The 13,130-nt window shown below is 39.1% G+C and overlaps 1 protein-coding gene across 1 annotated transcript; it reads right to left on the bottom strand.

Moving 5' to 3' along the window:
- Window positions 1-3,427: 3,427 nt before the first annotated feature.
- On the bottom strand, window positions 3,428-11,818 carry LOC306979483 (inter-alpha-trypsin inhibitor heavy chain H3-like; the record flags this gene model as incomplete). The annotated part of the gene is made up of 18 exons (XM_079578436.1): window positions 11,743-11,818; window positions 11,093-11,253; window positions 9,996-10,100; window positions 9,758-9,920; window positions 9,572-9,682; window positions 9,169-9,297; window positions 8,949-9,065; window positions 8,342-8,510; window positions 8,165-8,275; window positions 7,910-8,091; window positions 7,211-7,390; window positions 7,024-7,136; window positions 6,217-6,407; window positions 5,040-5,165; window positions 4,592-4,760; window positions 3,998-4,146; window positions 3,860-3,932; window positions 3,428-3,533 (listed from the first exon to the last, which is right to left on the bottom strand). The coding sequence occupies exons 1-18, from the start codon at window positions 11,812-11,814 to the stop codon at window positions 3,428-3,430; spliced, it is 2,427 nt and encodes an 808-aa protein (XP_079434562.1). The 5' UTR covers window positions 11,815-11,818.
- Window positions 11,819-13,130: the final 1,312 nt, after the last annotated feature.

Raw genomic sequence — 13,130 nt, 5'->3', positions numbered from 1 at the left:
GATCCTGCTCTAGCGCAACGCGCAGCTCCGGGCTTAAAGCTCCAATGCGGACATTTTAAATAACAAATTAGCTTATAAAATATACCTATTCACAAATTTACCTACCAAAATAAACACAAATGCAATAGTACAATTTTACTCTATTTTTCCCGCAACAAATTAACCCATTAAATCCCTTGTAAAATAAAATAAATATTATTATTAAATACAAAATGCAGCATGTATTAATTACACTAACTTGGCGCCCACACACATATCTCTTATCAGTACAATGATTACGATTAATCTTTCATGAAATATCAAAGGTTTTCATACCTAGACCAAGGCATTCAACTATTTCATGCTTTTCATCAGCAGAGAGATCCTTTTTCTTTCCCATATTGCTTGAAAATGATGATCTGCTTAATAATGTGGAACGCCCTTTTTCTGTAGTTTTTCCCTTAACTGGGCTTAACCTGAAAACTAATCATCACAGGCGTCTGAGATTGATGTCAGTGATTCAAAGAGCCCTGAGACACAATACCATCCATGAGTTTCATTGAAAAACTTTTTTTTCAACCTTTTTTGACTCTGAAATACAATTTGCATAATAATTTGGAACGTGGTGTAACTTTAGTAGTGCCTTCTCAACTAAAAATGGAAAAAGGGGTGGTGGGACTGCCTCGATAAGCATAAACACTCTTGCCACCAAACCTATTTTATTTGATCAATACACGAGTTTCGAGCACCAAGCAATTATTATTTTTAGTAACCCCCCGATTTTATGTGTCACTATCTATAGATCGCCCAAAAGAAGTCCCCTTTTTATTAATGAATTCTCAGAGTTTCTATCAATTTTACATAGCTCTTTTAATATGATCATTTTAATCTACACAGACAACCTCTTAGACCCCATTTCAATCGTTTCTGAATGTTCTTAATTATATGGATTTTACACAACATGTCACACAGCCAACTCACGAGAAAGGACACAGTCTGGTCATCATGTATGGCCTGTCCACTGTGTCCTCTGTCGTCGACTTGGCTGTCTCTGATCATTACTGCGTGTTTTTTAATGTCACCGGTTTGATACAGCAAAAGTCCTCGGCAAAAACTGTGAGGAAACTTCATTTCACCCCTGAAGTGGCTGCAAAATGTATTGATGCTTTACAACAAATTCCTCCAGTGACTTTACCTGTGATTTTATAGTTGACCATTTTAACAGTAAACTACTCATTGCCCTCGATACAGTTGCACCATTCAAACTTAAAAAGATTCCCCCTAAAGCAACTCAAGAGAAATTGCAGGAAGGCCAAGAGGAGATGGAGGAAATGCAAAATAATGATAAATTATCAAATATCCTGTGCTCAACAAAAGACCTACAGCACAGCAATAAGAGTTGGAAGACACAATGCTGCTGCAGTCACTGAGCCCTTGGATCATGAAGAGGCTGAGAGGACGGAGATGTGGCTGGGATGGGGAGGGCATCCTGTGCTGATGAGACAGATGGGAAGGCGAATACTCCTCTGGGGGGGTGGGGCTAGAGAGCCAGTGAAGTGTTCTTGTAATCTGTAATACACTTCACATTAACTCAGTTGATCAGCTGCAGTTTAGTTTTAGCTCATCATAAAAAGACGTTTACCCATTGTCAGGGTTTGTGGTGGTGTGAAGAAAATAAAACCCAAAATGCAGGACTGCAACAAAACTGGTGATGTTTAATGGACGAAAACCAAAATAACAAAATCCAGAGATAATCAAAAACCGGGGCTGACGAAGACAATGATGCGACAAAGGACAAAGGAAACACTGGGGTATAAATACAAGAGGAAACATTGCACAGGTGAAACACATCAGGGCGGGGCAGGAGGGAAGTCAAGCAAAATCACAAGGACAGAACACATGTCAAAATAAAACACAGGACTAGACCAAAGACAAGAAGACATACAAACACAGGTGAACAAAAGACAAATCATGACACCCATAGCCTTCAGGTGATGCACTCTGTCAGCGGTTTCATTTCAGTTAGGAATTCAATTCAATTCAATTCAATTCATTTTTGCTCTGCCCAATCCCATCAGACCTTGGAAGCTAAGCAGGGACGGGCCTGGTCAGTACTTGGATGGGAGACTGTTTGGGAACACCAGGAAGCCTAGCGAATGCAGTGCGTGAGTGAGTGGTTGGTGGTGGTCGGAGGGGCCGATGGCGCAGACTGGTTGCCTTGCTTCCGTCAGTCTACCCCAGGGCAGCTGTGGCTACAATAGTAGCCTACCATCACCAAATATGGAGTGAACGAATAATGCAATGTAAAGCGTCTTTGAATGTCCAGAAAAGCGCTATATAAAACCGATGCATTATTATTATTATTAAATTAATCCAATGGGTAATGTTGCAAGCTTTTTTGTTTATCCAGTTTTGTAAAAAAAAAAATCTTAGTGATAGAGAGATGAGGAGAGGGTTGTTGTATTTGGTCAGGAGAGCTAATTGTGTTTTGTGTCCTAGAAGACACAATGATGGATTTAATGGGGCCTTGCAACCCAAAGAGAGTTTGTCTGTTACTGAGGGGCCAAAATAAGTGTACCGGAGTGCAGTCCCACGCGGCATGCAAATAATTACATATTATTATTGCATTGTGTGTTAGTTAAATCCATTTTGTGCACTCGGCTTTGTGTCAAATGAAATCTGTGGAGGGTTCTATATTGTATTCATTGAGAGTTAGGGTTGGCCAGAGGTTAGAGTTGGGGGATAAACCCAAGTCATATTACCATTTAGAAAGTGGTAGTGTCAGCTGATGTTTTGATGTTAAAATCTTATAAAGTTTGGATGTTATTTTTTGTGTGCATGTAATTTTAAAACATTTCGACTTTACTTTAAATTGTCCGTTTTAGGATTTTACAGCACATTGTAGCAGATTTAACGTTTATGACGAAATATTGACTCAAGTTGTGTTTCATTTTGCCACTCTTTTTAATGCATTTATGAATTCAAACTGCAGTTCAAAGGCTTGAAAAGAACCCTGATATGTCCACTTTGTTCGAGCAGCTGACAGGTGCGCACCATACGCTTACAAACTAAATAGACGAATGGGAGCAAATAGACTAAAAATCTCTGTTTGAAAATGGTATAGGAGGCATTAAAAGCATATGTGTATGTAACTGGAGCATGTGAGTGAAAATTAGACTGCAAATGAATGTGGATTATTATAAATGTCTTCTTGCTAATGTTACATTACCACACTACTCAGCTGCAGAGAGTGTCCACATTTGTATTCATTTCACACAGTACCGTAAGCAGTATGTGCTGTATGTGGATAGAGTGAATGAGCCAAGTGGTCACTAGTCAAAAAATGATAAACCTCTGTGTAATATAGTTTTTTTTATTCAATGTGTTTGGAGCAGTTATAGGTCATTAAAAAGCACATATGCATAAATACTGTTTTTGACTTTAAATATCAGTTGTACAAGTCGCTGCTTGGTCTCTGAAAGGCTTCCTGAGCAGACAGGAGCCAGCAGTCCACAGTCACAGGCGTCGGGACACTGTAGTCAACAGCACTGGATCTGCAACACAAATGTGAAAAATGACGACATCTTCAATACCTGTAAAAGCAAATGTACATTTTGTTCGTAAATTATGAGTGTAGTGTAATCTGTAGGGCAATTCATAAAATGCAGTGTAGTCTTTGGTGTAGCCTCTACATTTGTCAAAACTGCAGTTAAAGCCATGCATTGATTTTTATTATAATATCAATGTCCATTTTTCTAACCTACAGAATTCCTTTCTTTGTTTTTTAATTTCAAATCAAATTTGAATTGAGTACTACACCAGTTCTTTTACTTGCAATAATGGTTTCACCATCTATGAGCACTTAAGGCCCACACTGTACCTGCTGACGGTGACCTCTTGGCCTTTGACCTTGATCGTTGACGCTGCTCCTTCCTCATAATCCAAGTTAGCAACTGAAATGACAGCGGACAGTCAGGCTCAGTCTTCACACAAGGCAACATGTGACTGAGAGACGCACCTAAAACTCCTGCAGCTTGGTTGTCCAACGGCAGCTGTCTGAAAACAGGCCACAGGAACTTTCTCCCAGAAATCTCATGGCCCAAAATCACCAAACGGACATCTCCAAACGATACATCTATGTCCTTGTCTCGAATGATCACTGTCACACTGAAAAAAACATTTACACAGGTTTGGGACAAGATAAATGTCTTCATTCATGCCCTAGGAGCCAAATCACATTCATGTGTGTTTTAGTGTTTCTTATTACAGTTTTACTGTAGGACTTTGAGATTTATTTGACAAAATAAATGTATTATTATGATTATGATCATTATTATCATTATCATTATTATTAATGTGTCCAGTATTTCCAAATGTAGACAAAACAATTGCAAATCATTTAGGGGACCTCAGTTGTATTGTGATATTATTGGTTTCTAGTGATATGATCTCAGCGTATATTGTTTATATATGCGTATATTTTTATACCAAGAAGGCCATTAACCATTATTCCATTCATGAGGAACACATGCACTAGAACCTTATTTTCATCATTATAGAAATAGTCTGGATCTTCCTCGTCCTGACCTGTTCATATGATCTGAAGTGTTACCTGCCGGCGGTGATCTGAGTCGGTGATGAGTAATGAGTGGACGTCTGCCCCTCCTTCACAGTGACGCCTGTGGTTTTCACCTCAATGGACAGGTCACTTTGGGCATTTATCACAATGCTTCTAAAACCTCCATTTTCCTCTGGGTTAATCTCTCCATTTATATTAAGCCCTAGATAAGAGAAAAACACACTACAATAAGAATGTTGTTGCAGGTACAGGGGCTGCAAGACGCCCACTATGTAGTGATGGATCTTCAGCAAAATAACTATCATGCCTTATTATGTATAAAACTTCCACATCCTGTTGATTGGACTTATTGTAAAGACATGACATTCTTGTTCTTGGTCCTGGGTGTATTATTAAGCGTTATTGTGAATCAAACTCTTTCCTTGCTTTGAGAAAGATGTTTTTTTTTCCATGACATAAAAGATACTGAGACATTACTGACCTCTGCTGGTTTGGTGGAGGAGCTTTACATTGGTGGCTGAGAGATCAAAGCACAGTGGAAGAGACACATTTGCAGGTCTCAGTAAAAACCTCTGAGTTGGAGGAGCTGAGGAGACAGAAGAATCGACTGTGATGATCAAAATGATACACCCAACATCACGGCCTTCTTTCAGGCTGATGCTTAATATCATTTCAAGCAGACAAACGTTTACTTTAGTTTGACATTACAAAAACACAGACGAACAGTTCATTTTTGTTTTTACAGCTATGCCACAGCTGCCACTTTGGGAGCGAATACATAAGAGAGAATATTATGTTTATCCTGTAAAACAAAATAGTATACCAGTACTTGAAATTTGTACCGTCAGTTGCATCGAAGCCCAGATCCAAGCCATAGTCTGTGAAGTAAAGATGGAATTTAAATCATTATCAGTTATTACAAATTAATTCATGTCATTTATGTTTAAAGATGGTTATTCAGTCTGAAAACATCCACTTATTTTCAGAATTCTTTTTAATAATTATGTAAACCTTTGCTTGTATTGGCTACTTAATAACATCATTAGCCAATGCAAGTAAAGGGTTCTGTGTTTAGTGATTATCAATGGAACAGGTTTACCGAGTATAGGAGAAAGGTTCCCTGTCCAAAAACATTTTTTACCATTCAAAATGTGGAAAGCTTTATTGCTCTGGACTATTAACTCAAAGTCAGTCCTATTTCCTTGTCTTTTTGTGGCGCTAAAAAAAAGAAGGAGATAATTCCTGCTGTTATTGTACATTTTAGTCTTACCCACCATTTTCTTCAGATTTAAAGTTTAGTGACTTCAAAGTTAGCTTTACGGTTACATGTTAAGTAGATAAAAATAATTGAAAATGTGTGATGCAAACAGTGGTAAATTGACTGGAATAACTAACACAATGACATAAAATGCAATTTCTTCAATTAAACCATGTTCAACTTTTGTTTTGATTGTCCTCTTTAGAATTTAAAGATGCAGAATACTTCAATATTGAATGGTGTCAGTGACATATTTATTTAAGTTGTGTTTCACACTGCTTCTGTTGATTATGTCCTACTTCAGGCGTGTAACCATTCAAAACAAAATTTTACAAATACCAAACTTTCTGTTACTCTCTTGAAATCTTGCTTCCTTTGAGATAATTAATTCGGACCCTACCTGATGATCCAACATCTGGCTCTGATGGCAAAGTCGACCCTCCTTCCTTTGGCTTATTTAGCACAGCCGAGTCTTCTCCTGGAGGCTTTGTGACCACCATCGATGTGAGAGGAGTCACAAAGCTGTACTTAAGAGATAAATCCATGGCCTCCTTCTCCACCTTCTCCTTCTCTGGCCCAGAGAGCTGCAGCCTACAAGGTGGAGTACATTTATAAAGTTACATTCACGGAGTATTTCGACTTTTCACCGAGTAAATTAAAGGAAGCACTCACTCACACAACAGCTGCAACCTGTGTTTGTTCATACACTAATCTACTTTATCTGGCTATAAAGGCGAGAGTAAGCTTTCCACCTTAGCAAAGCCAAGTGTTTTAAGGAATCATTTGTTCTTTGGCACATGACTGCCAAAAAGTAAAAAAGGTAATTATAATTGTTAGAGAATTAATAATGGTCTTCGAGAGGACAGATGAAAAATAGGCAGCAGTCTGGATGTCTTAAACAGGAGAAGTTTATTTACTATCGGTGCGGGACCCGGAGACATGAACTCGAGACATTGCGCAAGTCCTACCATTGCTTGCTCCATGCTTCCACAGAAAAGGGATAAATACCCGCTCAGAGCGTCATACTGATACGCAAGCAAACATTCAGTGGCTGAGAGTGGGCGCCTGAGCACCACAGTCAAGGCTATGACAGAGATAGCACGACTGTACAGCCTGACCCAGTATGATAAATAGCGATTGAATGTTATCCTCTAACAATAATGTTGTATTAAAAGAGGATTTCCTTAAGAAATGTCTTGTCACTTACTCTTTCTCCATGAGTTGTTTGACAGTGAGATAGGCCCACACTCTCTGGATGCGGTCGACTGATGCCGTTCCTGTTGTTGCATTTGGGTTGGAAAAAGTCACTCTTGAATTTCTCTGGAAAGATTGAGACACAACATTTTGTATCATAAGAAGCTCAGAGTTTGCACTGCTGGTGCCAAAGGACTTACAGAGAGGGCCACGACTTCCGGCACAAAGCTCTCGATGTCGTTGTCAGTGATCATGCCGGCCACCACAATCTCCGAGCCGTTATAATACTGGCTGAAGTTAGTCTGGGTGAGATTTGTGCCTCCAATGTACATCATGGTCACATCTGTCAACAGGGGAGTAGCCACCTCTTCATAGAAGCCCTATTAACACAACATATGTGAAGGGTTCAGTATATGGGTGTACGTCAGTCATGGCTCAATTTTGATGAGTTTGGTAAAACTGAAGAAATATCTGAACTAATCATACAACATATTTATTCTTCGCCAAGAGGCATCACAAAGCATACATACATATACTCATGTACTCCAGTCACAATACTGTAAATGTGGCTGGTTGCAACAGAAAGTGCATCTTAGTGTTAAAACTTAGTTCTGTAGAAAACACATATTGAACGGCAAAATTCCGGCAAATTGGGATTTTATTGGTTTTATTGGCCCCATGCATTGCATGTTGTATTTGTCTGAGCTGTTGGTGCTTTGCTGCTTGTATATTGAGCATTGTTTATATTTTTCTTTATGTACTGTAGACCTTTTTGTGAAGTACTTTGGTCAACAACAGTTGTTTCAAATGTGTTATATGAATAAATTTGATTTGATTTGGTATTTGTTTGTTTGTATTTGTTGCAGATAAAGTTGTCTGTGAGCGCTAAGGCCAAATACCTGGAGTTGCAGATTAGCATCAGAGTCTTCGTATATGCGTCGAGCCAAACCATTATTCTGAAGAGACATCTTCTCAAGGAACTCAAAGTTAACGTCAAACCCAAATCCAAGGCAGTACAGCGGGAATTTCCCTGCGATGGCCTTTCTAACATTTGCTTGGATCCTCTCAGGATTGGTCTCTCCTACAAAAGAATAGATCTCAATACCTTATCTGGATATGTCCTTATATTGGATGAAAAAGAGCTCTTTGAAAACCTGAGGTGGGATCCCCATCAGTCAGGAGAATAAGAATGGAGGCTGAGTCCTCCCGGGGGTGAGCGTTCAGCATGCGAGAACCTTCCAGCACTGCTTTGTTGATGTCTGTGGCTGTAAAAGGACTGTATTAGTCATTATTCTTTGACAAATATTGTATTTAACATGAAAAATACTTACACCCTCGATCTTGAATGTTTTCAGCAAACTTCTTTGCCTGATCAATGTTTTTCTGAGTGGCTTGAACAAGCTCCCGTTTCCAGTGAAAAATGTCACTGTCAAAAGTGATTAGTCCAAAGAAATCGTCTTCTGCCAAATCAGCCAAGATGTGAATCAGAGCCACACGTGTCTGGAACAAATCACAGCTGAGGTTAACAGTGAGACAAATAAGTTTGTTGATTATGAAGATGTAAACCTTACAAATGACGAAAAGTCCTACTATTTTCTTTGTGTAAAGGACATTCATATCAGCAAAAGTTGAATTGATTTGATGAGAAAAGTGTGAAGAAGCTTCTCAGGCGAAAAGCAAAACATCCTCAACTGAAACCATGTTGATGACTTTGAAAACTTCTACTATGGAAAATTCCCTTGACAACTGAGAACTTACTTAAGGAAATTTATGTCTGTTTTATTGGACTGATTTTGTGAATTGTGATTTTTTTGAATTGTGAATTGCAGTAAAATGATGATGTTTCAAAAAACTTTTAACAGGATGTTAAAATGGTTTTAGACTTGGTCGGTTTTTGTGGAATTATTCGTTTTAAAATTGGTCCCAATATAAACTTACCTGCTGCATTTTCCGTCCGTGCATCGAGCCGCTCTGGTCAATGACAAAGACAACATTTTTGGGGATGCGAGGCAGTTCAGAGGGAGCAAAGTGATGCACAAAATACCCATCTTTGGTCTGGGTTAGATGAGAAGGAAGAAGACACAATTCTCATTCACAGTAAATGTAAATGTTTCCAATTATGTTCATAAATGTTTATTATGTTTATTTGTGTTCTTACTACAAGGTCTCCGAATGAGGCGTCTCTTTTAACATCGTAGAAAATGACTAAATCTCCATTCAAGCCATTGTCTGAGCAACTGTCACACACTTTCTGTTGATCCACAGTTGGATAGAAATATATCCAGGCCTGCAAATAAACATAAAGACATTAGGACAATTATTGCCAACAACATGCCATATTTCAGTGGTTTAAAACTTTTTTCTGGCTCATGTTTTTTTAGTCTCAGTTCAGGATTGTCAGTGTGGAAATCAAATCTGTTTTTAGGGCCATGTTTGAGAACCATTGACAGAGTCTGAAACCAGGGGGACAATTTTCTGGCCAGACATACAGAACCCAGGTTTTCTGATTGTCACTGCTCCGGGTCCTCAGTTCATTTTCCTGCTCCTGTCCAAAATCTTACCTGTTTGGCTGTCTCAGTTTTAGTGATTGCATTTGCCAAATCCTTGGTGCTCAGTCCTCCTTTAATATCAATGAAGTTAATTCCAGCATCTTCGTTTATGTTCACATCAACCTAGCATGAAATGCAAAATGATTATTGAATGTACACATTTTAAACTTTGGATTGATTTTTTCTACCCAATCTTACCTTGAAATCAGTGACAGGCTGCATGGGCCGAGCGTGGATTTGCAGCTCATATTTACCAAGTCTGCGTTTGAGCAGCTCCTCGTACGTGAGCTCAAACGTGACTTTTTTGTGAGCGGCCACAGTGACAGAAGTCTTAAACTCCTCCAGCGTTCTCCCCACAGAACTGAAACAAACAACGAGCATTAAAATAGTGGCGATCTATTTCAGAAGTTTTAAGTTTTGATTGATTGATTTGTACCTGACAATCCCTGCACTCTGGCCCCGAGACACGGCCTCCGTGTACTGACGCACGGCCTGTTCCTTTGCTTTCACCACGCCGTCATACACTTCACCATCCATAAACCTACAGAACCGATATGTATGTTTAAAGACAGCGTTATGTGGTCATCCGTACAGAGGATCACACAGTTTATGCTGACTGCAATGTATTATGTCAGGATTGATTGTTAATTGCTATTATGTGGAACATCTTAATATTTTCTGTATTGATACAATATTAGGTTTTTATTAAGAATTTTTTATTTGGCCCTCGGGCCACCTGTTTGTGATCACTGTGCTATAGTTTCCAGTTGAATATTAAGAAAATAGAAGATTGATCACAATACTAAATATTGCCAAAAAACGTAGATCTACAGGTAAGGCTTGTAAAACTGCAATGACTGACAAAAGCTCTCAACTTTGACAGTGTGAGGCCCTTGTTTGTGAGGTGTGCTATCCTATTTGTTTTCAGTTTTACTCTGAGTTTGCTCAGGGCCACACTTTACAGCACATGTGTCAAGGTCAAGGCCATATGCGGCCTGTGAGATGATTCAATGTGTCTCTTTGAGGAGCATCAATTTCTGAGCATGTCAAATGAAAAAGAAAGTCTCTAGCCCATTCCTGTGCGGAGTTACAGATTTTTAAAGAAATACAGTGGGGAAAAAAAGTATTTGGTCAAATCCCCATAGACTTTGTATTGGATTTCGGCCACGAGGGGGCAGTTTAAGTTTAAACAAGGAAAGAATTCCACACGTGTCCAGCAGCAACATAATAAGAGATCAGGATATAAACAGCATATTATAGCCACGTGGTAAATGGTCAGTCTGCCCCAGGGTGGCTGTGGCTACAATAGAAACTTAATGCCATCGAATGTGGAGTGAATGAATAATGACTTTATGTAGCACTTTGAGAAACATGTGACACAGGCTGATAAAGCACAATAAGTTTAAGCTGTTGTTTATGAGGCCACAGCCCTTTACAATATATGCGGCCCTCTGTGGGGGCTGAATATCGGCCCACGACCCAAACGACTTCGACACCCCTGCTTTAAAGGCTGACTCTCACTCTCATACCCACATTCTGAATTTACTGATGAAGGCGCTCTTGGGGATCCGAACATGAAACTCGATCTCTTTAGACTCATCCATGCGGTTGGCCACACGGCTGGTGATGACTGTGGTGGCATAGCGGCTGGTCACAGTGGAGTTGATGTGAAAACTGTAGATGTCCCAATCATCCTGGCCAAACACATTTCACAATAGATAGTTTGTTTTGGTGAGTTGATGATCAACCCAGTGGCTACGTGACACATTTCAGCAGAACTAAAATACATCGAGTGATTTCACTGGTCGAAAAATGTATCTGCAGACACACACCCTTTTTAATTTTATAACTTCAGACAAGTCACACAATAGAGGATTCGCACTTCATCATCTGCATCATTTTCATTCACTCTCAACTCTATTTTTTCACACTTGTTTAACTGCTGTCATGCAGTGACATCACCTACATACCCTCTATAGCTGCAGGACAATTAACGATATAACAGCCCATTGTTCTTTTATAGTCACTCTAGAATAGATAATGCATAGAAAAACACATAGCCAGAGTGTTTTGCTGCAGCACATTGTGTTTAATAGTTTTGTTAAGATTTTGTGCATATAAAAAAGATTTACCCCCAAGAGTGAATTAAGGTTAGATGCTGATATACTATTGAAAAGTGTTACCTTGTTGGGCAATGTGGTGGCCAGTCCCAGCAAAAGCCCCAGGAGGGTGAGGTAGCCAGCACTTCTCTCCATGGTGCTCCCTCTGAACTGAACCCCAGACAGGGGCAGGCGTTTAAACTCACATAGGTCAATATTGATGAGGACAGAGGACAGTCCTGCCTCTTTCCCAGAAAACGCCCACTGGTAATTTTACATTTTCTTGATTTTCAGTGAACACATGAATTGTGTTTAATAGAGTTTAGGGAAAAAAACAAGTGTTTGAGGTCAAGCAAAAATGAATTTATTGTATATTTCTATCTTTCAAGTATTTACAGCTTTATGAAAGAGTTCTGACCAAGTCAGCAAAGTGCAGGGTGAAAAAGCAGGCAAAAGCAATCTCTGCAAGCATTAAAGACACAAGTGTACAAGAAAGCAACTGCATAGAACTAAATGATCCTAAATCATATCAAACATTATGGAAGCAACTAAGTATGTTCTTTATTGTGTAATAGCGTGTTGCTGAATCCGTTTCAGAATTCAAAACCACTGTTGCTTTGAAGCTAATAGAAATGTATGTATGTCTTTTGTATAATGTGTCTTTTGTAAACTGTAATTTAATCTTATGTTCTTACTTGATTAATACATTCATTTAAACTACATTATTGCTATTGTAGTCTCCCATCAAATGGCCTCAATAAATCACTTTTAAAGAAGGCATGTTTGCCCCCGATTTTCATAAGGGGTCCTTTATCAAGCCAGGGGCTAAATAACGGGTACAAGCTGAAAAATATAATATGCAATTTTGTTGCCACGATGCACTAAATTTACCATTTGATATCGCCTGTATGACAGTTTTCAGGCACCAAATCTGATACGTAAATGAGTGACTGCTGCGTGAGTACAAAATGCATCAATGGCTCTGGTACGGCTCCACTTTTGCACGTGCTATTCGCTTTGCACACGAGCAAACACTTAAATGACCCCATAGTGTTCAAAGTGCTGTAAAATTAAAACAGGGTAATATCTGCTGGACTTCAGAAAGTTACATTCTTAAATACAATTGTTTGGATTATGGATAAAACAACATCTGTGAGCTGGGTTAAAGTAGTTAAAAAACTTTAAAGTTGCCTGCACAGTGCACTTCATGGATGTATGATGCACTTTCAGTCACATTCAGCAAATAATCACCCCATAATCTCTTTAATAATGTAAACTGAAAGGCAACGATAAGTAAAGCTACAGGTTTCTGAGGTATGGGATGATGTGGCTTGAGACTAGTGCACTTATTCTTACATACACGAACCAACGTTTCAACCTGTGTTCATGCAGGTCGTGGTGTGGGCAAACAAAGAGAACAAAGAAAACTTTCCCTTTCATTGTTTACATCTATTTTCTGTGCAGCAACTTGA

This window comes from Gobius niger, assembly GCF_951799975.1.
Source record: "Gobius niger genome assembly, chromosome: 20".
Classification (NCBI taxonomy): Eukaryota; Metazoa; Chordata; class Actinopteri; order Gobiiformes; family Gobiidae; genus Gobius; species Gobius niger.
The sequence above is the reverse complement of the archived record's forward strand: the minus strand, read 5'-3'. Positions and strand labels throughout refer to the sequence as shown.